This window comes from Myxine glutinosa, chromosome 11, assembly GCF_964187855.1.
Source record: "Myxine glutinosa chromosome 11, kmMyxGlut1.1, whole genome shotgun sequence".
NCBI lineage: Eukaryota > Metazoa > Chordata > Myxini > Myxiniformes > Myxinidae > Myxine > Myxine glutinosa.
In genome coordinates, this window is record NC_136271.1 from 33,886,634 (window position 1) to 33,914,399 (window position 27,766).

Sequence of the window (27,766 nt, forward strand, 5' to 3'; positions counted from 1 at the left end):
GGTGATGCTAGGTGTTAACTGAGCAAACCACACGACTATGTATGTATGTATGTATGTGTGTGGATGTATGTATGTGTATGTATGTATGTATGTGTGTATGTATGTTTGTGTGTATGTATGTATGTATGTGTGTGTGTATGTATGTATGTATGTATGTGTGTATGCATGTATGTATGTGTAATATATGTATGTATGTATGTATGTGTGTGTAATGTATGTATGCATGTATGTATGTATGTATGTGTGTAATGTATGTATGTATGTAAGTAATGTATGTATTTATATGTATGTAATGTATGTATTTTATGTATGTATGTATGTGTGCGTATGTTTGTATGTAAGTAATGTATGTATGTTCGTAAGTAATGTATGTATGTATGAAAACATTATATAGTATATATATGGGAATAGGGGCGGTAGACACTGAAGAATCGTTTCCATTGAGTGGTGGAGCAAATGCAATAGATTAAACGTATGGGCGGAGCAAGGTGAAAGTCCATTCAATATCAGGATTCTCACATTGCCTGCATGAACTGCTCGAGTTTGCTTTTCACAAGAGCTATGTCTGCATCAGAAGCCAGAACTCCTTTGAACAATGGCCTTTCTATCCCTCTCCTGGGCCTGGGAACATTTGTAGAAGGTATGTCATGAATATTTTGAAATAAACATTCGAATTCAGTAACTATATTTGAAAACTATTGACCTTTTCATGCACCTGATGTATTTACAAGTAAAACCTGTTCTTTGAATTTGTAACAAGATGGTCCCGATTTGTAAGTGTCGCTGGTGAAGGACATGTATGCTTTAGTTGAGATATTGTAGAAGAGGATTCATAGAGATTGCCTAATAACTGCTTTAGCATATGGCCGCCGTTTTCCTTCTGACATATTTTGTGCACAGTGTTTGCTTCGCAATGATGTTTTCCTCATGAAAAGTCACATTTTATCAACTGTCTGCCATATTGAGCAGTTGACAGATCAGTCGCATTACCTTCACTTGACTCTTGCCACTGCTTCCAATCCAGTTTTATTTGATATTTCATAAATGTGTCGTGTAACTCGTCTCCCTAGTACAATACCTCTTAAAGTAGTCTATTCAACGGGTCTTTGGGCTTCATCGTGGTCGCTTGTACACAGTTTGTTTTTGTATAGATAGTCGAAGCTCGTGGAAGAGCTCGTACTAGTACACTAAACGGATCAGGATGTAACAGGACAAGATGTACAGCTCTCGCGAGGGGAACCCCCAACAGCAGAACCAAGGACAAGACAAATGGAGGAGGAGAACCAATGGGTGTGGGAGGAATGAAGAGAAGGGGGCAGTAGAGGAAGGAAAAATGGCCGATCTGAGACGATGGTGAACGGCTGTCTTGAAGACCTGGAAGGAAGAATGAGATTTGTTTCCACTTGTATGCTCCATCCTGCCCTTGCGAGTGCATTGACGGAAAGAGAGTGGCAATTCTATATGTAGGAAAATTCGCATGCTTGGTCAGGGTCGCCCCTGATAGCTAAGATGGCAGAGCACTGGCATGGTTCACCATGAGGACCTGGGTTCCAGGGCCGGCCCTAGGATTTTGGTGGCCCTAAACAATTTGTTTGTGGCCCCAAAACACTCCCAGCGCAACCCCCAAATCACGCACTGCTCATAACTGAATGGACACACACACACACACACACACACACACACACACACACACACACACACACACACACACACACACACACACACACACACACACACAATGGAGATGGACAAATGAATTAATAACAAATCTCTTACTTTATTTGAAAACAATGTATATTAAAAATATATAAAAATTTGAGAAGTTAAGAAACAAGTAAGTAGACAATGACAAATGAACACCAATAAAAACAAAAAATATTTTGACAATTAAATAGCAATGAACAATCAATACGAGTTCAAAATATTCAAAATAAATAAAGTGAACACTACAAAAATGTTAACTCTCCCAGGCTACTCCCTCCTCCGGTATGATAGACCTGAGCCTCGTCCTGGAGGTGGGCTTGCTATCTTTATAAAAACCTCTCTTCCTCACTCGCCCTCCACTGCCCTCTCTCCACCTCACCCCCAGGAATACCTTTGGCTACGGCTTCCCCTTCGCTCCCACCTTTTGTTCATATGTGTGTTGTACCATCCACCAAACAGTGATGACTCCATCTACATCTCGCTGTCTGATAATATGGACCAACTTCTATCTACCCATCCCAACTCTCTCTTCCTCATATGTGGTGATTTCAACTGTCACCATGCCAGTTGGCTGGGTGTGGGTACCTCTCTCACCAGCCATGGCTCTTCAGCAAAGGACTTCTGTGACTCACTGGGACTGACACAATCTGTCAATTTCCCGACCCGGATCTCAGTCAACGGAGCATCTTCTCTTCTGGACTTGGTTATGACTAACTTCCCTGAAAATGTCTGCTGCTCTTCTTCTGCTCCAATCGGCTCTTCTGATCATGTGCTTGTTAAAGTGGACATCTCTTTGACCATTCTCAGCGAGCCTCCTCAGCGTCGACGAGTCTGGCATTTCACTCAGGCCAACTGGCACGGTCTTCAAGCAGCCATCAATAATCTGGACTGGTCTCCCATCTCTACCACCTCTGACATCAACTCATCCTGGGAATTCTTCCAAAGTAAATTGCTCTCTCTCATGCACAGATTTATCCCATCTCGTCTTCAGTTGTCATACCCTTCCTCCCGTCCATGGTACACGGAATCTTGTGGTGAGGCTATTGCCCAGAAACAACTTGCTTTCGTCTCCTGGAAAGCAAATCCAACGGAAGGAAATCTCATTTCCTTTCACAAAGCCTGAAACAAGTGTGTGTCCACCCTCAGGAGAGCCAGGAAACAATATCTCTCCGTTCTCAGGACCGAACTCTCTTATCTGTCTCCCTCTTCCAAATCCTGGTGGCGTCTGGTCAAATCTGTTTCTGGTGTTTGTTCCCCCTCCATTCCCTCCCTCACCTCAAATGGCCACACGGCTGACTCCGCACGTGAAAAAGCTGAATGCCTCAACTCTGTGTTTGCCTCTAAATCTTGTGTCCCAAACCCATCCCTCTCTGTACCCACCATACCCAGTCGTACCCAGCTGCTCCTGGACTCTGTGTCCTTTCCTCCTGACAAGGTGGAAAAGTTTCTGTCAACCCTCGACTCTGATTCTGCAACTGGACCTGACGGCATCAGCCCACGGGTCCTAAAATCCTGTTCTTCCGCTCTTTCACTCCCTCTCTCTGTTCTCTTCACTCTCTCTTTTGCTCAAGGTCATCTTCCATCTGCTTGGAAATCTGCCAACATCACCGCTTTGCACAAAAAAGGTGCAAAAACAGATCCCAGCAACTACAGACCAATCAGCCTTCTCCCAATTATCAGCAAAGTCATGGAATCCATCATTGCTTCAGATATGAAATCTTTCCTCTTCTCCAATGGCTTGATCTCTGATCATCAATTTGGTTTCAGACCTGGTCACTCTACTCTGGACATGCTGCTTCTGCTTTCTCAACAATGGATGGAGGTCCTCAATGCCAAACAGGAAATTAGAGCAGTCTCCCTTGACATATCACGTGCCTTCGATACGGTCTGGCACCCCGCTCTGCTCACCAAACTCTCCTCTTTTGGTATCCATGGAAATCTCCACGCATGGCTGGCGGACTTCCTCTCTAGTCGTAGTCAATGTGTGGCCCTGAATGGGTTTCTCTCATCTCCTCTTCCTGTTCAGGCTGGAGTTCCCCAAGGCAGTGTTCTGGGCCCTGTGCTTTTTCTGGTCTTCATCAATGATCTCTCTGACTCTCTTGAAAATCCTCTCTATCTCTTTGCTGATGACTCTACTCTCTGTCGCTCCATTCTTCATCCCTCAGATCGGCAGTCTGCAGCCTCCTCACTCTCTGCAGACCTGGACAAAATCACAGACTGGGCAAACTAGTGGAACATGTCTTTCTATCCTGACAAATCTCACACTCTTACGATGTCTCTCCGAAAAGACCGACTGGACAACCCTCCCATCCACTTTCTGAATAATCCTCTCCAAGAAGTTCTGTCACTCAAGCTTTTGGGTCTCACTATCTGCCATGATCTTTCCTGGGAAAACCACATTCCAAATCTGGCCTCCAAAGCCAGTCGCCGACTGGGCATCCTCCGTCATGTGAAGTCCTTCCTTGGCGCACTTGAGCTCCTCACCACATACAAGGCTTTCATCCGCAGCTCAATGGAATACTGCTCTCCCCTCCGGGCTGGTGCTCCTGCCTCACACCTAGCTCGTCTTCACGCTGTTTAAACCAAAGCATTCAGAATCATTGGAATCTCCCGCGATGAAGCTAACTCCAAGGGCCTCTCACTCACTCACCGCAGGCAGGTTGGTGGTCTTTCCATCTTCTACCGACTCCTCTCTGGCCTTGCCCCCCCAGCTCTCTCTGGGCTCTGTCCCGCAAATATTCCTGCAGGTCGCACAAGATCTGCCTGCAACCCTCTTATGGTTAAACTGCCAAAATCAAGACTCTCTGCTCACCTGCACTCCTTCATTCCTCTTTTCTCCCGCCTCTGGAACAAACTCCCTCACTCTCTTCAATCCCACTCCACCCTCCAGGTCTTTAAAACAGCTGTTCACCACCATCTCTTATCTTCCCCCATCCAAAACCTTGATCTTTTCTACCCCCGCTAATTTCACCCCAATTCCACTTTTTTGAAATACCAACTTCTGTCCTGGAAGTCCTTGGTGTCTTTGTGTTTTATACTTCTCCCCCCCCCCCCACCCCCCCTTCCCACGCCTCCTCCCCCCAAGCCCTCTCCCTTCCACACATCTTCCTGCTCTCAAATGTTGTGTTTGTGTGCTTCCCCTTCTCTCCCCATCTTGTCTTCCGCTCCCTCTTTATATATATTTTGTTTGTCTGGTTGATTTGTTTGTGAAGTAAATGTTAGCTCTTTCACGAGCCTCGATTCAGTATACAAAAAAAAAACAAAAAAAAACTATTCTACAAAACAACAGCTATAGGCTACTGTAGAAACTATAGCGATCCATCCTTTCACCACCATCCAACATCAGTGAGAAAGTCCTCAAAATCTTTGCCTCCTTGATTTTCTTGAAGCAAAATCGTGAATGACATCATCGTAAGACACCTGCCTGCCAACCTCTTGGTTAATACTAATGATGGCAAGTCCAGTGAGGCGGTCTTGTGCCATAGATGATCGCAGGTATGTCTTCATCAGCTTAAGCTTTGAAAAGCTTCTTTCAGCTGATGCCACTGTCACTGGCAGGGTACAGGCAATCCTCAGGGATATCCAAAGATTTGGATACAACTCTGTCAGTTCCTTCTTGTGGACAACGTCCAGCAGTTCAAATGCAGTCATCCTGTTTGTGGGTAACTGAGGAAGGTTCCTGATTTCCATGGCCAGCTCTCTCCCATCAATGTCGGCTTCCTCTCCACTCCGCAGTGTGTTCTCAAGCTCCTCACATTGTTTCTCCAGTGCTTCATCATCCAAGGTTGGGAAGTTTTGCAGTACCCCAAACTTGCTTTTAACTTGTCCAAGTGTTTCAAACCAGTTGTCCAAAGATGCAATGGCAGAGTTGACAACCACATTGAAAAATGTGGTCTCTAGCCTCTTCAGGGCATCCCTGACTGGCTCATCTGGTGCTTCATAGGCAAAGTGAGTCTTCGTGCTTCGCAGTGTCTTCTCCTTGAGTATGGTCTCCACATGCATGTGGAGTCGAAGCTCCAGTTCTTTCCATGTGACCATATGCTTTGCGTGATCAGGGTTGTTTTCATGGGTTTTCAACAAGGCCCCAATGTTCATCCAGTCTGACAGTCCCTCTTTAACCAACTTGTATGTCTTGTTGGAGAACAGTTTGCAACAGAAGCAGTAAACTGCATTGTTTTTCCTGGAGTAGACGAGGCAGCTCCCCTTAATTGTTTCCTCATTTACCAGTGTCCTGTATGTGTAGTGGTGATGAAAACGTCTACCATCCTGCCTTCTGGGAAAGGTGAATGCTGGGGCAACCTGAAACGGCCCTCTGCGTACAATATCTGTCCTGTCTGCATCTGACAGGATAGTTGGCCAGTCAAATGGATCTTGCGGTTGTGCTGCAACTGGATATTGGGAGGTGGCAGATGGAATATCAGTGGATGATGTCGAAGGCTGTGGTACCTCAGTTAAGACCTCTGCAGCACACGCAGTCACGTCAGAGGAGGGCGTAGATGCCCCCGAAGTCTCTGAATCTGACGATGTTCCCTCCCTCAGCAGCAGTCATGTCAGCTGACGAGGTAGATGGTCCTGGTGCAGCGGAGGTTGCTCCAAAATATTTCAATAATGCCCCTGAAAAGATTATACATTCGATTATTATTATTTTTTAAATATAGGCTGGAAGACATTGCATGGGTATGTTATATGTATCTTCCAAGCCTATTTATATGTAGTCAGTTTATCCAAATAATGCCTATTTGGAACAGGCATGTTTTGAATGGGCACTGCACTAGTTATTTTAAAAGACGACTTTAATGTTGCAAGAAAAACGACTGTCACATTCATTCAATCAGAACAAACAAACAAACAATCACATACCTTTATCCTGTGTTCTTTTTACCATCTCCAATTTTCTCTTCTTCCTCCCTTGAGTGCCAGACATAAATTTTCTTTTAGGAGCCATTTGTGTACTCTGTTGGTCAAAATAAGTTGCGAATGGGAGATTGGGAGAGAGAAGGCAGGTGCTGGCGATGGCGCTGCGACATAACAACAAAACGTTGACGGTGAAGAGCCAGGGCTCTTGCTTGATACGGACGAAGTCACGGGCAAGACACAAACTCGTCCGAGAAGATGCTTATTGTAAAAGCCAACTCGGGAACTCTCTAAAGCCCGTTTATCGGTACATCCCAACCCGAAAGCATAACCGAAACCGAAAGCCACGCCTCTCAGGCGAGGCCCGTTTCGGTGGTCACGTGACCGACAGGTGCAAAGGACCATAACCGCACGCGCGGCACGCTTTGGTGGTCACGTGACCAGCCACCCCGGCGCCGAGGTTGTCCGCCGGTGACGTCACCGGCTGGAGCAAGGAGATTCTGCCGCTGGTCTCGCTTGGGGGACCCATGGGTCGCTACACACGCCCCCCCAGAATGGACTTGATCCAGGAAGGTCAACCTGAGGGGTGTCCGGATGACCCGACCGAAACGACCCCTGGCCAGTCGCGGGGGGGGGGGGGGGGGTCCGGTGTGGTGGCGGGTGGTCAGACGGGGGGTGCAGTGGACGGGGGGTGGCCGAGGGGCCGGGCAAGTCCTCGGGGGAGGCTGCCGAGGTTCCTCGCGGGCCTCCCGAGGTTGCAGTTCGCGGGTGCAGTGCCGAGAAGGCTCGAGCGGTGCACGCGAAAAGCGGGCGAGCCAACCGAGGGGCTGGTCAAGGCCTCGGGGGAGGCTGCCGAGGTTCCTCGCGGGCCTCCCAAGGATGCGGGGCTGGTCAAGGCCTCGGGGGATGCAGTGGACGGGAGGCGGCCGAGGGGCCGGGCAAGTCCTCGGGGGAGGCTGCCGAGGTTCCTCGCGGGCCTCCCGAGGTTGCAGTTCGCGGGTGCAGTGCCGAGAAGGCTCGAGCGGTGCACGCGAAAAGCAGGTGAGCCAACCGAGGGGCTGGTCAAGGCCTCGGGGGAGGCTGCCGAGGTTCCTTGCGGGCCTCCCGAGGATGCAGGGTCGGAGAAGTAGTTGCGGTTGTAGTTGTAGGTGCGTGAGGGTGACGAAGTGGCCGTGCCGCGAACGTCAGTGCGCGCAAAGGTGATGAAGCAGCCGTTCCGCCAACGTCAGTGCGCGCGAAGGTGACGAAGCAGCCGTGCCTTCGGAGGGTCTTGGAATAGGTTCGCCCATCCGGTCGTATAGGAGGAGCCGAGCGCGGTGCGCGAACCTCATAGTCATGGCCGTCGTCGTTACCGAAACTCCGGCATGTCGAAACCGCGGTCGAAACTGTGCCCGAAGCCGTGCGGGAGAAGCCGGCGTCACCAGCCTAGGTGGCTTCCCTGGCTAGGGCGTGCTTGCCGTGTCCGTTCTCAGCCCCCGCATCTGTGCAGGAGCAGTCGGGGTTGCGTGTTCAGATCACGTCGGGGTCACCAATGAAGTGCCAGGGCTCTTGCTTGATACGGACGAAGTCACGGGCAAGACACAAACTCGTCCGAGAAGATGTTTATTGTAAAAGCCAACTCGGGGACTCTCTAAAGCCCGTTTATCGGGCTGCATATATATCCCAACCCGAAAGCATAACCGAAACCGAAAGCCACGCCTCTCAGGCGAGGCGCGTTGCGGTGGTCACGTGACCGACAGGTGCAAAGGACCATAACCGCACGCGCGGCACGCTTTGGTGGTCACGTGACCAGCCACCCCGGCGCCGAGGTTGTCTGCCGGTGACGTCACCGGCTGGAGCAAGGAGATTCTGCCGCTGGTCTCGCTTGGGGGACCCATGGGTCGCTACAACGGCAACATTACCCCAGCGTTACATGGCTACACACCGAGTTAGCCATGTGTGGCCCCCCCCCCTAGCGGTTGTGGCCCTAAACAACCGCGTAGAGTGTTTATACCAGCGGCCGGCTTTGCTGGGTTCGATTCCAGGTCTGGGCGTGTAATTTTCCCACAAGTGTCAATTAATATACATATAAAATGATTTTTCAGCAGAATGGATGCTGATAGGATAAGGGGCCACAATTTAAGAGTAAAGATCGAAGAGGAGAGTCAGGACAAGGTAGTAATGTAGGGGTCTTTTACTCAGAGAGTGGTGAATACCTGGAATTATCTATCTGCAAGGGCAATGACAGTAGAATTGGTGGATAGTTTTAAAATTGAGTTGGAGAGGTATCTGCAAGTGCTGGGGATGGGGGTTCGTACCAAGATGGTACAATTGCACAGGATTGAGGGGCCTAATAGCGTTCTCCTGCATTGAAGTTTCTTGTAAATTTTCATTAAAATCGGTGGTTGTACTCAGGGTGTGCACAGGTAGATTTGATCCTGGGGTTCAGGGTGGAAGGATTGTTGAGAACTTTTTACATCATTTTGAGAACTTTAAAGCCATTCATTATCTGTACACAATGTACGTGTTTTGCAGGTCATGCAGTTCGGCATTTCAACTTTGCGATTCCCATATCTGCGCAGGTAAGTCAAAAACGGTTCGATTCGTCATAATTAACACGTTTTTCATACCTGTATATAGGTTGTAGGCACATTGTTTCCCAGCAAAGCATTTTGTTGCCCATTCCCAGTTTCCCTAATATCTGTATGGTGAATTTTCTATTGAAATCGCTGCTGTTGTTATGGTGTTTGCATTGTTGCGGACACTGGGGTGAGCACACCAGGATGCACGATGTCGCTCTGACCCACCGCTTGACCTCCAACCCTGAAGCCGGTCACAGCCCATACAGGTGACAGCTCATTCAGATAACAACTCGTTCAAGACAAAATGTTCAGGTGTCAACTCGTTCAGAGACTTGAGGTTAAAAGGCTTGGCAGAGGATCCAACACAGCTCCTGTTATTGACGGGTGATTTCTCCTCCTACGGCGGCTCTACTCAATCGCTTGCTTGCCCAGCCTTTATAGGGCCTGGCGCAGACATGGCAAAGACACCGCCAGGGCCTCTCCTACCTGCTCGTGGTCTCTTCTCATTGGCTTCCTGCTCGCCGAGTCTTCAAGAAACGTTCCAGAAGGATCCCTCACAACCGACCAGTGGACATCCTTCTGGAAGAATCTTCTGGCATGATTCTTTCCATTTTAGTACGAGGACTGACTTGTAATGTGTTTAAATGGGGAAAATGCAGGGAAGGAAGGGAATTCATTTAAACTGAAGGATTAAATGAGTTCTACATGATGAAGCATTTGTTAGCTGTCCAGAGTTCTAAGGATGTTCGGGAGGTAATAGGCCGTGCGCAGCAGGTGGCAAAAGCAGCTGGAAATCTGTTTTCGTTCCATGACTGAAGTGCAACTTGAAATTTTGCATATGTACAGACAACTATATGGTGGATTCTGGGTAAAAAGTTCTCCATTAAATATCAATCCATCACGGCGCTGTGGGGGTGTTGAGGTTTGCTACCAGGGTCCAAAAAGCCACTTCTTGGCAATTCGGCAATTTTTAAGGACTCGTATCTCCAGCACCACTAACACATGGGTTATTGTACTCGATGAACTTGAAGAATGGACAACATACTTTAAAAATTCAAAATCCTAAGGTTGTCTTTGCTTTATTAAAATAATTGCTTTGACTAAACCATGGCGATTTTTCATAAATAATCACAACCACTCTCGTTTTCAATACATCAAAGATTTCTAACTTCTCTAAAGTAATGTATAATTACTTTAGAGAAGTAATTATACATACATCAAAACACCCACTGTGAACGTCTGTCAAATGAAGTATCAACGTCATGTAATCAATAATGGTTCTGTTGTAGTTATAATTTTCAGGTACTTCAGTAAATAAAGATTTGAGGAGTGACATTTGGCATTTTCAGCCTTTTCCATTCACTCATTGTTTCAAGTCTAGACAAGTCAGACAGTCTAAAGTGCAGTTTCTGAGAGATATAAGAACAGGGTTTTAAAAGAGGAAGCAAAAACGTATTACAAACTAAGTATTACAAAGTATTGAGAATGTCAATTATGGAGGGAATAATCATGCCTGGGGTATTGTGGTGACGTTTGGGTCCTCATGGTCCTTTGGGTCTTTGGCTTAGGTCTTTGGAGACTTTTGGGTCATCAAATCAATCAAAATGGTTTATTGAAAGCATGTCTGGCAGCGAATGGCTGAATTACACATGCATACATCTTACTACAATTCACCAAATGTCCGTCCGTCTGTCTGTCCATCCGTCCGTTCCCAGGTACCGCAAAAACGGCTGAACCGATCGCAACGAAATTTTGGGTGGGTGATCCTGGGATCCCCTGGAGTAAAATCGGCTATATTGTTTTTCCAATTGCAGCTTTGGTCTCCAGCATTTCCAGGTTTGGACTTGCTCCCGCCGCCTAACGTTATTGTCCCAGGTACCGCAAAAACGGCTGCACCGATCGCAAAGATACACCTCCATGCCCGTGGGATTCCCACGGGTGACCCCACTAGTATTCATAATTTGCAATCAAAGATTGCTTACAAGATAAAAAAACATATAAAATTCAAATAATGAATTAACAAACCTTGATCGAAAACGAATCTTCCCCCATCGAAAACCTTGATCTTTTCTACCCCCGGTAATTCACCCCAGAGTCCTTGCAGTGTTCATATGTTTTATTCCTCTCCCACCTCCCCCCAAGTCCTCCCGATGTCCCTGCTCTCAAATGTTGTGTTTGTGTCCTTCCCCCTCTTCCCCCTCTCTTTTGTGTCCTTCCCCCTCTCTCCCCATCTTGTCTGCCGCTCCCCTTGTTTTTTGTGTTTTGTGTGTCGGTTTGTCTTTTTGTGTGATTAATGTTAGCTCTTTCACGAGCCTCGATCTTGTATACAAAAAAACCAAAAAAAAAAAAACAAACAGCAGAGAAATATTTTAAAAATACATTTAATATTTATTGACCCAAAATACCCTGAAGACCCAAAGGCCCTGAAGACCCAAAGGACTCTGAAGACCTAAAATACCCTAAAGACTGAAAAGACCCCAAAGACCTAAAATACCCCAAAGACTGAAAAGACCCCAAAGACCTAAAAGACCCCAAAGACTGAAAATACTGAAAAGACCCTGAAGACCCAAAATACCCCAAAGACCCAAACGACCCCAAAGACCTAAAAGACCCCCAAAGACTGAAAATACCCAAACGACCCCAAAGACCCAAAATATTTAAAGGACCTCAAAGACCCAAAATATCCTGAAGACCCTAAAAAAAAAACAAAGACCCCAAAAAACAACCACTGAAAATACCCAAAAGACCCGAACACCGAAAAACCCCCAAAGACCCAAAATATTGAAAGGACCCCGAAGACCCAAAATATCCTGAAGACACTAAAAAAACCCAAAGACCCCAAAAAACCCTGAACACCAAAAAGACCCTGAAGACCCAAAAGACTGAAAAGACACTGAAAACCAAAAATACCCCGAAGGCCCAAAAGAGCCTGAAGATCTAAAAGATTTAAAAGACCCCAAAGACCCAAAAGACCCCAAAGACCTAAAATATTGAAAAGACCCCGAAGAACCAAAATATCCTAAATACCCTAAAAAACCACAAAGACCCCAAAAAACCCTAACCCTATCTCACCCTCTCTCTGTTCTCTTCACCCTCTCTTTTGCTCAAGGTCAACTGCCATCTGCTTGGAAATCAGCCAACATCACCGCTTTGCACAAAAAAGGTGCAAAAACAGATCCTAGCAACTACAGACCAATCAGCCTTCTCCCAATTATCAGCAAAGTCATGGAATCCATCATTGCTTCTGATATGAAATCTTTCCTCTTCTCCAATGGCTTGATCTCTGATCATCAATTTGGTTTCAGACCAGGTCACTCTACTCTGGACATGCTGCTTCTGCTGTCTCAACAATGGATGGAGGTCCTCAATGCCAAACAGGAAATTAGAGCTGTCTCCCTCGACATATCACGTGCCTTCGACACGGTCTGGCACCCCGCTCTGCTCACCAAACTCTCCTCCTTTGGTATCCATGGAAATCTCCACGCATGGCTGGCGGACTTCCTCTCTAGTCGTCGTCAACGTGTGGCCCTGAATGGGTTTCTCTCATCTCCTCTTCCTGTTCAGGCTGGAGTTCCCCAAGGCAGTGTTCTGGGCCCCGTGCTTTTTCTGGTCTTCATCAATGATCTCTCTGACTCTCTCGAAAATCCTCTCTATCTCTTTGCTGATGACTCCACTCTCTGCCGCTCCATTCCTCTTCCCTCAGATCGGCAGTCTGCTGCCTCCTCACTCTCTGAAGACCTGGACAAAATCACAGACTGGTCAAACAAGTGGAACATGTCTTTCAATCCTGACAAATCTCACACTCTTACTATGTCTCTCCGAAAAGATCGACTGGACAACCCTCCCATCTACTTTCTCAACAATCCTCTCCAAGAAGTTCTGTCGCTCAAGATTTTGGGTCTCACTATCTGCCATGATCTTTCTTGGGAAAACCACATTTCCAAGCTGGCCTCCAAAGCCAGTCGCCGACTGGGCATCCTCCGTCGTGCGAAGTCCTTCCTCGGCACACCTGAGCTCCTCACCACATACAAGGCTTTCATCCGCAGCTCAATGGAATACTGTTCTCCCCTATGGGCCGGTGCTCCTGCCTCACACCTAGCTCGGCTTCACGCTGTTGAAACCAAAGCTTTCAGAATTATTGGAATCTCCCGCGATGAAGCTATCTCTGAGGGCCTTTCACTCACTCACCGCAGGCAGGTAGGTGGTCTTTCTGTCTTCTACCGACTCCTCTCCGGCCTTTCACCCCCAGCTCTCTCTGTGCTCTGTCCCCCAAATATTCCTACAGGTCGCACAAGATCTGCCAGCAACCCTCTGATGGTTAAACTGCCGAAATCTCGGCTCTCCGCTCACCTTCACTCTTTCATTCCTCTTTTCTCCCGCCTCTGGAACAAACTCCCTCACTCCCTTCAATCCCACTCCTCCCTCCAGGTCTTTAAAACAGCTGTTCACCACCATCTCTTATCTTCCCCCATCCAAAACCTTGATCTTTTCTACCCCCGCTAATTCACCCCAGATCCACCTTGTTTGAAATTCCAACTTCTTTCCTGGAAGTCCTGGCAGTGTCCATATGTTTTATACCTCTCCCACTGCCCCCTTCCCACGCCCCCCCCCCCCCAAAGCCCTCGCCCTCTCTCAGATCTCTCGATGTCTCCATGTCTCTCGGTCCCTGCTCTCAAATGTTGTGTTTGTGTCCTTCCCCCTCTCTCCCCATCTTGTCTACCGCTCCCTATGTTATATGTTTTATGTGTCGGTTTGTCTTTCTGTGTGATTAATGTTCGCTCTTTCACGAGCCTCGATATTGTATACAAAACAAAAAAAAAAAAAAAAAAAACACCGAAAATACCCTGAATACCCAAAAGACCCAAAACACTGAAAAGACCCCAGAGACCCAATGGACCGCAAAGACTCAAAATACCCCAAAGACCCAAAATATCACAAATACCCTTAAAGACCCTGAAGACCAAAACACCCAAAAGACCAAAAATACCCTGAAGACTGAAAAGACACCAAAGACCAAAAAGACCAAAAACACCCTGAAGACCCAAAAGACCACAAAGACCCAAAAGACTGAAAAGACACCGAAGACCCAAAAGTCTCTTAAAGGAGAACCCAAATGCAAATTTTCTTTCTTCTGAAAACCATTGACAATCAATCACGGTCTAATTTGAAGGGGATTTTATTTTATTTGTGAATCACAAAGTGCTGAAAAAATCCCTAGAGTGTCGATTCTCGAGTTTGCCAGTGACATCACATTGTGAACTCACTGTGGTCCTGCTGGTGACAGTACATAGAGACAGTGCATTCCGAGCTGCTCGGATTCCAATAATGATTGGGGATGTTGGATGGGGCGGGGTTTGTGGGTTGGTCGTGGGTATTGTTAGTTACAGTGATAGTTGATGGGGGCTTGTGTGGGGTGGTCGTGAGTATCGTTAGTTACGGACATAGTTGATGGGGGATTGTGTAGTGGCAGTGAGGGGTGGTTGTGAGTATTGTTGGCTAGGGTGACAGTTGTAGGGGGATTGTGAGGGCATGGTGGAGGGGCGGGGGGGGGGGGGAAGTGCCTCAAAATCCAAGGCCACCTAAGTTGAACAGAGAGATGGTGTGGGATGGTCATGAATATTGTTAGCTAGGGTGACGGTTGATAGGGGATTGTGAGAGGATGGTGGAGGGGAGGAAAGAGGGTGTTGTGGGGTTGCCGTGGGTATTGCTAGCTAGGGTGGCGGTTGAAGGGGGATTTTGAGGAGATGGTGAAGGGGAGGGTGGGGGGGGGGGGGTGGGGTTGTCGTGGGTATTGTTAGCTGGGGTGACGGTTGATGGGAGTTTGTGAAGAGATGGTGGAGGGGAGGAAAGAGAGTGGTGTGGGGTTGTCGTGGGTAATGCTAGCTCAGGTGATAGTTGAAGGGGTATTTTGAAGAGATGGTGGAAGGGGGAGGAGGGGGGAAGAGGTGAGTGCGGTTTGGTCGTGGGTATTGTTAGCTTGGATGATGGTTCATGTTTGTTTTTTCTGGAAAATTGAGATGCCTCAAAAACCAAGGCCACCTAAGTTGAACAGAGATCCAGCAATATTACCAAAGGAAATAATCAAGAAATCCAAGTCAAATCAGTTGTATCAGCAGAAAATATCCTCCAATAAGAGATGGCTGAAAATGTGTTGTACGTGTGGAACAAGAACGCCCATAGGGGTGCCCGTAGGGTGGGTACTCTGCTAGTGTATGTAATGATGTATGTATGTAAGTAATGTATGTAAGTAATGTATGTAATTATGTCTGTATGTATGTAAGTAATGTATGTAATTATGTATGTACTAGCGAGATACCCGTGCTATGCTACGCACAGGTGGGAGGCCAGACGCAAACAGGCAATGCAGATACGGCGAATGCTAAAGCATGAAACCAATAAATTCCACATTCCTGTAGCACCCTCAGTCGCACGTCAGACATGGATAGCAAGTTCGTGAAGAACTTCCATGAAAAACGTACCCATTCGCAAACAAACGGGTACGTTCATGTATAGAAACACCGATCGTAGGTCCGTGGCGAATCTGCATATGGCGATCCGCGAAGGTCACATTCAGAAAGTAGAAACCATCACGGCATTTTGTCATTCACTTGAACTCGATATCTCTTTTTTCATTCGAAACAACATAACTCCAATCACAAATTAATCACAAAAGAAACTTTTAACAACATTGTTAATGTTTCCTTCATTGTAAAAACTACCAAGTCAACAGTTAAAAGGATTTTGAGCCGATAAGTGTTACGGCCTTAACAAGATCGATGGAGACAGCGATCTGTTGGCTTATACACCGCCCAAATAGCTATGTGGAATTCTCTCATGTAGAGATTAAACTCACGTCGTTTGAACTTTGGCCGAGGTTATTATTTACTTTTAATGATGTTTATATACGAATCAAAAAGAAGATAATTTGTTTTGGGTCGTCCTTTTCGCATATCTCGTGGGATTGTGAGTTGGAGAGACGGCCGTGATGATGGGGGGGGGAGTTGGCCTTGTCTCAAGCAGTGATTCAACCCATGTACTTATAAAAGGTCTTTGTCCGAGGTCACCGAGTCCGATCGGTGCAGCCGATCGGTGCAGCTGTGCAGCGATCAGTGCAGCCGTTTGTGCAGCACCTGGGAAAATAACGTTATGCAGGAGTCCAAACCTGAAAATGCTGGTGGCCAACGCTGAAATTGGAAAAACAATATAACGTATTTTACTCCAGGAGATCGCAGGATTACCCACCCAAAATATCGTTCAGGCGTTTTTGCGGTACCTTCGAACGAACGGACAGACGGACGGACATTTGGTGAATTATAGTAAGATGTAAGTAATATATGTAATTATGTATGTATGTAAGTAATATATGTAATTATGTATGTATGGAAGTTATGTTTGTAAATTATGCATGTATTTATGTAAGGTATGTATGTAAGGTATGTATGGTATGTATGCATGTAAGTCGTGGCCAAATTTGTGTGTACAGTCGTGGCCAAAAATATTGCCACCCTTGCACTTTCTCCAAATATCTCACACTTTTCTCTAAAATAAGTTGAAATTGACAAAAGTATTTGGTCTCCACAATTCTTTATTTCACTGTTAATATTACAGAACCTTTGTTTTTGATTCAGAACTTAATATATCCTTTTAAATCAGAAAAAAAGAAATGGCATTGACAAAATTATTAACACCCTCAACTTAATATTTGGTACCACAGCCTTTGGACAAAATAAGTGCAGTGAAGCGCTTCCTATAGCCATGAACGAGCTTCCGACATCTCTCTACTGGCAGTTGGCCCACTCTTCTTGTGCAAACTGCACCAGTTCTCCCCTATTTGAAGGGTACCTTCTCCCAACTGCTGTTTTCAGATCTCCCCACGGGCGTTCAATGGGATTTAGATCTGGACTCATTGCTGGCCACTTCAGAACAGTCCAGCGTTTTGTCTTGAACCATTCCTGGGTGCTTTTTGAAGTGTGTTTGGGGTCATTGTCCTGCCGCAAGACCCATGACCTTCGACAGAGACCCAACTTTCTGACACTGGGTTGAACATTGCGCTCCAAAATGCCTTGATAATCTCCTGATTTCATGATGCCATGCACACATTCAAGGTACCCAGTGCTAGAGGCAGCACAGCAACCCCAAAACATCACTGAACCTCCTCCATGTTTGATTGTCAGGAAGGTGTTCTTTTTTTTTGAAGGCTTCATTTTGTTTTCTGTAAACAGAGATGATGTGCTTCACCAAAAAGCTCTAATTTGGTCTCATCTGTCCACAGGACATTCTCCCAGAAGGATTTTGGATTATTCAGGTGTGTTTTGGCAAACTCCAGTCAGGCTTTCTTATGTCTCTCTCTCAGCAGAGGGGTCCTCCTGAGTCTCCTCCCATAGAACCCCCTTTCATTGAGTTGGCGATGGATGGTTCGAGTTGAAACTGTCGTACCTTGTGTCTGTAGGTCAGCTTGAATCTGTTTGGCAGTTGATCGAAGTGCTTTCTCCACCATTCAAACAATTCTTTGCTGCAATCTTCGATCAAGTTTTCTCCTGTGGCCACATCCAGGGAGGTTGGCTACAGTGCCATGGGCCTTAGACTTCCTGATAACATTGCGTATGGTGGACACAGGAACACCAAGGTCTCTGGAGATGGACTTGTAGCCTTGAGATTGTCCATGCTTGGCTACAATCTTGTGTCTGACCTCCTCAGACAATTCTCTGGTTTTCTTGCTTTTCTCCATGCTCATTGCAGTACACACAGTGACACAAAACAGCAGAATGTCTGCTTTTCTCCATTCAAACTGGGTGAATGAGTGATTTTTATATTGCAGGCACCTGCAGCTCACCACAGGTGAGTTCAATTCCAAAGTAAAGGAGAATCACCTGCTTGAAATCTAATTATTTTTAACAACTTCTAAAAGGTGCCAATAATATTGTCCGGGCCATTTTAGGATTTCTGTGTGGAATAAGCTAAGATTTAGTAAAAAAAATTTAAAGCTTTTTTTGTTTTGTTCCACTGCAAACCAAGGAAACACAAATGTGGATTACAAAAGATTTTTTTATTTCAACAATTTTCTGGAGGAAATGGTGCATTATTTGGAAAAAGTGCACAGGGGCCAAAATTTTTGCCCATGACTGTATGTATGTATGTGAAGGAACTGCGCTCCAACGCGAGTCGAAAGAATTGACGCGACCAAAGACGGAATTCGTCCGAGTTGCTTTATTGAAACAAAACAGCTCAGGTATTCTGACAAGCCCGTTTTTCGGGCAACAATATATACACAAAGAATTAAGTTAAGCACCCCCCCCCGTTTTTTTACAACCTCGCACATTACAAGTTTGTTGTCGTCAAAACAGTGTAATATACCCATGATATTGCTATATTTTCTGGAGAAGTGATATTATGGTCACATAAAAACATAACAATCATGCCGTTTTCAATATTTTATTCTGAATAATTTAAGGTGAAATTTTTTGGGAATTTTAGGCATATTTTCACCTCAATTTAAGTATGGAGCTATAGGTCCATCACGGACAGTGTGGATGACGTTTATGTTTTCTAACGTACAGTCATTGTTCTGAGAAGACCTCTAGCGATCTTTGCGTCAATAACGTGTGTAGGACCCACGTGATCGGATCACTGACTCAACCAATCACTTTTTTTCACTTTGATCACTCAATTTCATCAATGGATAATTGCTAATGTCATACCAATCATTATTTGATCTCACATACCTTAGAATATATGCCAATGTATACATATACACAAAGAATATATATTAGGGGGTGCTTACCTTAATTCGTTGTGTAGGGGTGCTTAACTTAATTCTTTGTGTATATATACACATTTATGTCGGGAAGTTTGCCCGGCAAAAGCTATACCGGGCATGCCCGGGTATCAAGGGCGAGCCTTGGAAAGGCGAGTCTGGACCTGCCCGGGCGTGTTTGGCTGCGGCCTGGCAAGTCGAGGCTGGGCGTGCCCGGGCGCTCTGGGCGAGCACTGGAAAGGCGATAGCGGGCATGCCCGGATGCTCTGGGCGAGCCCTGGAAAGGCGATAGCGGGCATGCCCGGACGCTCTGGGCGTGCCCTGGAAAGGCGATAGCGGGCATGCCCGGACGCTCTGGGCGAGCCCTGGAAAGGCGATAGCGGGCATGCCCGGACGCTCTGGGCGAGCCCTGGAAAGGCGAGAGCGGGCATGCCCGGGAAAGACGAGACCGGGCGTGCCCGGGAGGTTCGGGCGTGCCCGGGAACAGTGAGTCCGGGCATGCCCGGGAGAGGCGCGTCTGGCCGTGTTCTGGCCGGTGCAAGGCGATTATGTACATCCAGCGGTAACCGCTACACACGCCCCTCCAGAATCGACCTGCACCGGCAGGGTCAATTTAAGGGGGGTCCGGATGACCCGGCCCCAGCGACCCCTGGAGGGTCGTGGGGAGGGGTCTGACGTGGTGGTGGGTGGTCGAGCGGGGGGAACTGTGGACGGGGGGCGGCCTCGCCGCGGAGGAAGGGCCAACCGTGGTGGTCGGTCGACGTCCATGTGCGCCGGTTTGAGGCGGTCCACAGAAATCTGGTCCGGCCGGCCGCCGAAGTCGACGATGAAAGACTTGTCGCCCCGTCGCAGGACCCGGAAGGGCCCGTCGTACGGCGGCCGGAGTGGCCCCCGGTGCGCGTCATGACGCACAAAGACGTACTCCGCTGTGCGAAGCGCCGGGGGGACGTAGGACTGGGGGCCACCGTGGCGGGACGTCGGCACGGGGGCAAATCGTCGGGCGGCCTCCTGGAGGTCCGAGCGCTGGCGAGCGGCGGACCAGGGACTGGTAGCGTCAGGCACGAATTCGCCCGGGACGCGGAGTGGCTGGCCGTAGACGAGCTCGGCGGCGGACGCCTGGAGGTCTTCCTTGGGGGCCGTGCGAAGGCCCAAAAGGACCCACGGCAGCCGGTCGGCCCAACCGTCGTCCTGAAGGCCGGCCATGAGTGCGGCCTTCATGGAGCGGTGAAACCGCTCGCACAACCCATTGGCTTGGGGGTGGTAGACCGTGGTGCGGTGCAGCGTGACCCCCAACGAACGGGCGACCGCGCCCCAAAGCTCAGACGTGAACTGTGGGCCGCGGTCGGATGAGATGTCCGCTGGTGCGCCGAAGCGCGCGACCCAGGTGGCGATGAACGCCTGCGCCACGTCGGCGGTGGTGGTGGAGGTGAGGGGCACGGCCTCCGGCCACCTGGTGGTCCTGTCCACCATGGTGAGCAGGTGGGTGAACCCCCGCGAGGGGGGCAGGGGACCCACCAGGTCCACGTGGACGTGGTCGAAACGCCGTTCAGGCACGGCGAAAGGTGCCAGCGGGGCCTGGGTGTGGCGGTGGACCTTGGCTCGCTGGCAGGCCGTGCAGGCGTTGGCCCAGTCGCGGATGTTTCGTCGAAGGCCGTGCCAGACGAAACGCGCCGACACCAGCTTCTGAGAAGCTTTCCGGCCCGGGTGAGAAAGGCCGTGGATGGAGGCGAAGATGCGGCGCTGCCAGGAAACGGGCACGATGGGGCGAGGCTGGCCCTGGGAGACGTCGCAGAGCAGGACGGTGCCCGCGAAGGGGATGTCGGCCAGGCGGAGGCCCGTGTCCGCCACGCGGAGTGCCTGCACCGAGGCGTCGGTGGTCTGGTCGGCCGCCATGAGCGTGAAGTCCACGCCGAGGTGGACCGCGTTCGCGCTGGCCCGCGAAAGGCAGTCGGCCACGGCGTTGTCTTTGCCGGCGACGTGCTGGATGTCCGTGGTGAACTCCGACACGGCGGAGAGGTGGCGCTGCTGGCGGGCCGACCACGGCTCCGTGACCTTAGCCATTGCGTAGACCAACGGCTTGTGGTCGACGAAAGCCGTGAACGGGCGGCCCTCCAGGAGGTGTCGGAAATGGCGAACGGCCAGGAATAGCCCGAGCAGCTCGCGGTCGAACGTGATGTAGTTTAACTCGTTCGGCCGGAGTTGCCGGCTGAAAAAAGCGAGTGGCTGCCAAACCCCGTCCACCCATTGCTCATGGACGGCGCCCACCGCGTAGTTGGAGGCGTCCGTAGTGAGGGCGATGGGCGCGTTGAGCACCGGGTGAGCCAGCAGTGTTGCGTCGGCGAGGGCCCGTTTGGCACTGGCGAAGGCCGCGTCCATGGCCGCGGACCAAACAATGTCATGCTTGGCCGGCTTGCCCCGGAGGGCCTCGTAAAGGGGCCGCATGAGCTGAGCAGCGCGGGGCACGAATCGGTGATAAAAATTCACCATGCCGAGGAACTCTTGGAGGGCCTTGATGGAACGGGGACGCGGGAACGTGGTGATGGCCTCGACCTTGGTCGGCAGCGGCACGGCCCCGGTCTTGGTGATGCGGTGGCCCAAAAAGTCAACGGTCATCGCGCCGAAGTGGCATTTGACCGGGTTGACAATTAAGCCGTGCTCGCTGAGGCGACCGAACAGTGTTCGGAGGTGGAGGAGGTGCTCGGCGCGGGACGTGCTGGCGACGAGGATGTCGTCCAGATAGACGAAAAGAAACGGCAGGTCGCGCAGCACGCCGTCCATCAAGCGCTGGAACGCCTGGGCCGCGTTCTTGAGGCCAAACGGCATCCGCAAAAATTCGAACAGGCCGAACGGCGTGATGACGGCCGTCTTCGGGACGTCGGCCGCCCTGACAGGTACCTGGTGGTAGCCCCGTATCAGGTCAATTTTCGAAAAGATGACCCGTCCCGCCAAACGGGCGGAAAAGTCCTGAATATGCGGGATCGGGTACCTGTCGGGGGTGGTAGCTTCATTGAGACGGCGGTAGTCGCCACACGGGCGCCATCCACCCCCCGGCTTTGGCACGATGTGCAGTGGCGAGGCCCACGCGCTATCGGAGCGCCGCACGATGCCGAGGTGCTCCAATGCGTCGAATTCGGCCTTTGCCACGGCGAGCTTGGCTGGGTCGAGGCGGCGGGCCCTGGCGTAGACCGGCGGGCCCGTAGTGGGTATGTGGTGCTCGATCCCGTGCCGCACCGCGACGGCCGAAAACGTCGGCCGCGTGAGGGCCGGGAATTCCACGAGCAGGCGAGCGAACTCGTTCGTTGCCGGGAGGGCGCACGCCAGTTCGGTCGGCGCGGAGCTGCTCATTGTGCACGCCGGGGAGCTGAAGGTCTCGGCGTGGACAAGGCGACGTCGTTTGACGTCGACCAGTAGCCAGTGCGCGCAGAGGAAGTCGGCGCCCAGCAAAGCCACGGGGACGCTGGCGGTAACAAAAGTCCATTGAAAGCGCTGGCTGCCGAAGCAGAGGGTGACGACGCGTGGGCCGAAAGTGCGTATGGCCGAGCCATTAGCAGCGACCAAAGAGGGGCCGCAAACTGCGTCCAGTCTGTCCTGCTCGGAGGCAGGTATGACGCTCAGCTGGGCGCCGGTGTCGCACAGGAAACGCCGTCCAGACGCTTTGTCCCGAATAAACAGCAAGTTGCCCGAGTCGCCGGCGCTCATGGCTGGGAATGAACGCCGGCCCGGCCGTTTCCCGACCTGCCGAAAGTGCACGGGGGCCGGCACGTCCGAGCCTTGTGTCCGAACCTGGCGTGGTAATAACACCACGCCCGGTCAGGTGGAGGCCCCGGCCGTCGTGTCGGAAGCGGGCGGTGCGGCGTGGCGGCCGCCAGTTGCACCGGCAGTTCGGCCTCCAACCGCGCAGGGCGCTCGGGCGTCGTGGGCGTCGCCTCGGACGGCGGCGGGCTCCAGGTAACCGCGCCGATGTGCTGGCCCGCCGAGGAGATCTTATCGGCTTCCCTGGCGAGGGCGCGGGAATCCGTGATCAACGTGCCAGCCAGGGCGAGGCGTACCGGGTTAGGCAGCTGACGGAGGAACAGCTCCCGGAACAGGAATGCCGGAGAGTGCTCGCCGAGCAACGAGAGCATATAGTCCATGCGCTCGGACGGGCGCGTGTCGCCGAGCTCGGGCAGGTCAAGCAGGCGCCGTGCGCGTGCTGCCGGTGAGAGGGCGAAAGCGCCGAGGAGGAGCGTCTTCAGCGCGTCGTATTTGTCAGCAGCCGGCGGGTGCTGGAGGAGGCTCAAGGCGCGGGCCGCGGTGGTGGAACCGAGCGCCGCCACAACATGGTGGAAGCGGGTGTCGTCCGCGGTGATGCCTAGCAGGGCGAACTGGGAGTCCGCCTGGGCGAACCAAACAGCCGCGTGAGTCTCCCAGAAGGTAGGCAGTTTAAGCGTCACTGCCGTATCCATGTCGGTAGGTCACCAATGAAGGAACTGCGCTCCAACGCGAGTCGAAAGAATTGACGCGACCAAAGACGGAATTCGTCCGAGTTGCTTTATTGAAACAAAACAGCTCAGGTATTCTGACAAGCCCGTTTTTCGGGCAACAATATATATACATATTTATGTCGGGAAGTTTGCCCGGCAAAAGCTATACCGGGCATGCCCGGGTATCAAGGGCGAGCCTTGGAAAGGCGAGTCTGGACCTGCCCGGGCGTGTTTGGCTGCGGCCTGGCAAGTCGAGGCTGGGCGTGCCCGGGCGCTCTGGGCGAGCACTGGAAAGGCGATAGCGGGCATGCCCGGACGCTCTGGGCGAGCCCTGGAAAGGCGATAGCGGGCATGCCCGGACGCTCTGGGCGTGCCCTGGAAAGGCGATAGCGGGCATGCCCGGACGCTCTGGGCGAGCCCTGGAAAGGCGATAGCGGGCATGCCCGGACGCTCTGGGCGAGCCCTGGAAAGGCGAGAGCGGGCATGCCCGGGAAAGACGAGACCGGGCGTGCCCGGGAGGTTCGGGCGTGCCCGGGAACAGTGAGTCCGGGCATGCCCGGGAGAGGCGCGTCTGGCCGTGTTCTGGCCGGTGCAAGGCGATTATGTACATCCAGCGGTAACCGCTACATATGTATGTATGTATGTATGTATGTATGTATGTGTGTATGCATGTACTCCCGTGCAGCTCACTCCGGTCTCCGGCCCGTCCCGATGGTAAGTAGAGAAGGCAGGAGCTCTCCGCGTGTCGTTTGGTGCACAAGGGTTAATACGGGGCGATTTGGTAGGGAGCGGACTTCGGCGGTTAATCACTCGCAGGTTATTACCGCGTTTACTCGCGTGGCTGTAGTAGGCACTATTCGCCACCGGTGCGTCTGGCTGCAGCCGTGTACTCAACGCCTCTTCTTCCTCTCCTCTCTGGCGCGTATGTTATACTGCATGAGTTACAGTTCAATGCCTCCAAAGCGAGTGATGCGAGTCAAGCTCTCTCCACACAAGTCTTCCTCTCTGCGAGTCCTCTCCAAGGGCAGTCCTGTTCAAGGGCTTTGTGCACTGACTTATATGGGCATGCCCTGCGAACCTTCTAGAACTCACCAGACGCACCTCTCCACGCCCTCTCATGCCATGCCGCTAGAGCCCGGGTTGGCTGGTGGCTCTTACCGTCATCGCATCTGACGCTCCGCCTTGACGCCGCCACCACCCCAACCTCGCGCTCCTCCTTCTCAGGCCTACCTCGTGTTACTCGACTAGTGAGCGAGCGAAGGGCAGCAAATGCTGCGGGCAGCCAAAGCGTAACAAATGCTGCGGGCAGCCAAAGCGTAACAAACTGAGTGGGTCAGCCAAATGGGGCGCGGGATCAATTATGCCCATTGAGGTGGAATTGGAGGGTGGACGCAAAATGACCGGGACCTAAACTCGTGTCTTTACACAACGCAGATATTACTAGGGGAAATGGCCTATACTTACACATACTACGACATAACTAATACTACAGGTGGCCTACATGTTGCTCCTGGAACTAACTATGGGGGGCAACCCTTTAACCTTTGATGATCAATATGTGCAATCTCAAAACCATAGCAGTATGTAAGGTATTGTTATGTTTCTGGGGGGTAGGTAAAAGAATACCGTATGAGAGGTAGAACTGTATAAGGATTAGCATGGACCGCGTGACGTGTAGGAGCATTTCAATGTATTAAGTAGGGAGACTGTAGCTTAAGGTTGTTTAATTGTGCATCATGTGAGGGATGGTGCTGTGCTAATTATCTGTAGGGACAACTGGGAGGGAAACAACAAGATTGGCTCTCATGAGGGAGGAGGCAGAGTTCGCTTTTTTGCCATGGATTGAACAAGAAGCTGGCCATTTTGGGTGGTGGACAGTTTTGGTGCCCACTTTTGAAGAGCGAGGAGTGCTTGGCTGCGTGGGCAGGATTGTGAGGGAGGTTTTGGCTGTGGTGCTCTTCAGAGGCGGAGGAGACCGCAAGCAAGGCGAAGGGGGCCATCTTCACCAATTGCCTTCGACGCCCGGGCTTTTCGTCGGCCGTCGCCATCTTGTGCGCTCAGGCGCGGGAAGTGCTGAACTTGACCATCGCCAGCACTTTCTGAAAAGACACCTTTGGAGACAGATAAGTGCTGACACAAAAAGGAAACATTTTTTTTTTTTTCATATTTCCCCTGTGTGCGTGTTTGAGACAGTATGTGGAGGATTCTCAACGTAGGGAATTTATTTCACCTCAGTCTTTATTTCGACATTTTCATCCGCGTTTTATTTTCATCAAACCATTGTTGAACTTTTATTTGTAATGTTTATTTGTTCGTGGTTTCGGAATAAACCCATGTGTTCCATACAGTTAATATTCTTGCATCCCTTCCTTCCGCGCGCACCAAAAATAACGATCATCATCATCGGAAGGTTTCCTCGGAGTTAAAGCTGGTTCGGCTATCCGTCCCTGGTGATCTCAATTACCAGGTGACGTGGCAGTATGTATGTATGTATGTATGTATCTAGTATGTATCGGGAGTATGGGAGGGAGAGGGCTTGGGGGGGGGGAGGCGTGGGAAGGGGGGGGGGGGTGGGTGGGAGAAGTATAAAACACAAGGACCCCAAGGACTTCCTGGACAGAAGTTGGTATTTCAAAAAAGTGGATTTGGGGTGAAATTAGCGGGGGTAGAAAAGATCAAGGTTTTGGATGGGGGAAGATAAGAGATGGTGGTGAACAGCTGTTTTAAAGACCTGGAGGGTGGAGTGGGATTGAGTGGGAGTATGTTATGCTGTTGCACAGGTCCATCAGGAAAGTGTACAGAGGCAGCACACCAGCAAGACAAAGTAACATGTTATAAAACACATGATTTGGAGGTCTTTATCTACATTGCAACCAATTGAATGGCATCCCAGGAAATCACAACATATGCTATAATTACTACACCTCTCCTCTGACATGGTCCACAACTTGATCAAATAGATTGGTGCACTTCTTGGCATTACAGCGACATGGAGTGCACATGATGCATAGTATTTGCAATTCTCCCATGTGCATTTTTTTGTTACACACACAGGTGATTATTTCAATACATGCCTGTCACACTGATGGGTCTGAATCCACATTTTTCCCCACCAAATTGGAGCCTCTGGGTTCTGGCCCATTGTTTTCGAATTGTAAATTGATTTTGGACATTTTCACTCACTATTTCTTCCATAGTCTCAAAGTGAACAGATCAAGACTGCCGTAGAGATGGCACTCGATGCTGGCTACAGACATGTGGATACAGCTTATCTTTACTTCAATGAGAAAGTGGTGGGAATGGCCGTGCGTTCACGGTTGGAGCGTGGTGACTTCACACGCAAGGAGATCTTCATTACCAGCAAGGTGAAAACGCTCAGAGAAAGGTGCATTGCATTTATATATGCGTATTTTATGTCACAGACCAGACCCAATCACATTGTCACAGACCCAATCTGTCCACCGCGTTTCGTCTGAATCCGTCCACAACTTTTTGAGATATCATGCTATATATTATTTTTTAGCTCACCTGGACTTTAGTCCGTTAGGCTTATGCGATCGAGCAGTGTCCATAGGGAGTAGTGAGAGAGTGAGTGAGTCGGTCTGTAAACACTTCAGTCATTATGGCTTGAACCAAACACACGATTTTGATGAAACTTGAGCACAACCTTCATCGCCCATGATGCACCAAAGCTTGTTCACAGCATTAAAAATATTGGGGACTGAAGGGGTCTGTGGGGGGTTTGAGTGAGAGTAGCTCCTGATCCTGGTGAGCTTCATGACCCGCGGTCTTATTTAATTTTAGCATTTTTACCCTCGCCAGAGGAGAGGGTATTGCATTTGAGTCTGTTTGTCTGTCTGTTTGTTTGTCTGTCTGTTTGTTTGTCCGCACAGAATAAATATGATTTTCTCTGCAACCGTTCGTCCGATTGACAGGAAATTTTCACCATTGGTGCAACTCCACCTGTATAATTTTTTATGGTAATTATGACGTCATAGGTCACGTGGTTCGGCCGCCATCTTGGAAAAACCGAAAAAAATTGCATCTCTGAAAGCGCTGAATAGAAAAAAAATGAGACATGGCTCATTGTAAAGAACTCTCCATGTGGAATAACATGTTAATGAGGAAACCATCTGTGCCTCCATTATGACGTCATAATTCGACAAGTGCAAAACTTCATCCTATCAAGCTGAAATTTATTGAGCATCATGTAGGCATAAATTGGTGGAGAAAAAATAATAATGATGATGTCATCGGTCACGTGGTTCGGCCGCCATCTTGGAAAAACCGAAAAAAATTGCACCTCTATATCTCCGAAAGCGCTGCATATAAATTTTTTTATGAGACATGGCTCATTGTAAGGAACTCTCCATGTGGAATAACATCTGTTAATGATGATGTCATAGGTGCCTCCATTATGACGTCATAAT

The 27,766-nt window shown here is 49.8% G+C and overlaps 1 protein-coding gene across 6 annotated transcripts in view; it reads left to right on the plus strand.

Moving 5' to 3' along the window:
• Nucleotides 1–485: 485 nt before the first annotated feature.
• LOC137436560 (1,5-anhydro-D-fructose reductase-like) overlaps nucleotides 486–27,766 on the plus strand; it is a 57,208-nt gene continuing 29,927 nt past the window's right edge. For 4 of the 6 annotated variants that reach the window (XR_010986307.2, XR_010986306.2, XM_068130445.2 and 1 more), the window contains exons 1-3: nucleotides 491–640; nucleotides 9,073–9,119; nucleotides 26,534–26,701. Coding sequence is in view for 4 of the 6 variants with exons in the window: in XM_068130445.2 (XP_067986546.2) it covers nucleotides 529–640; nucleotides 9,073–9,119; nucleotides 26,534–26,701 (327 nt within the window). In the remaining 2 variants the exon portion in view is untranslated. Of the gene's footprint in view, nucleotides 641–9,072; nucleotides 9,120–25,299; nucleotides 26,702–27,766 lie in introns of all 6 variants that reach the window. The other 2 variants (XM_078786525.1, XM_068130447.2) reach the window with 2 other exon arrangements.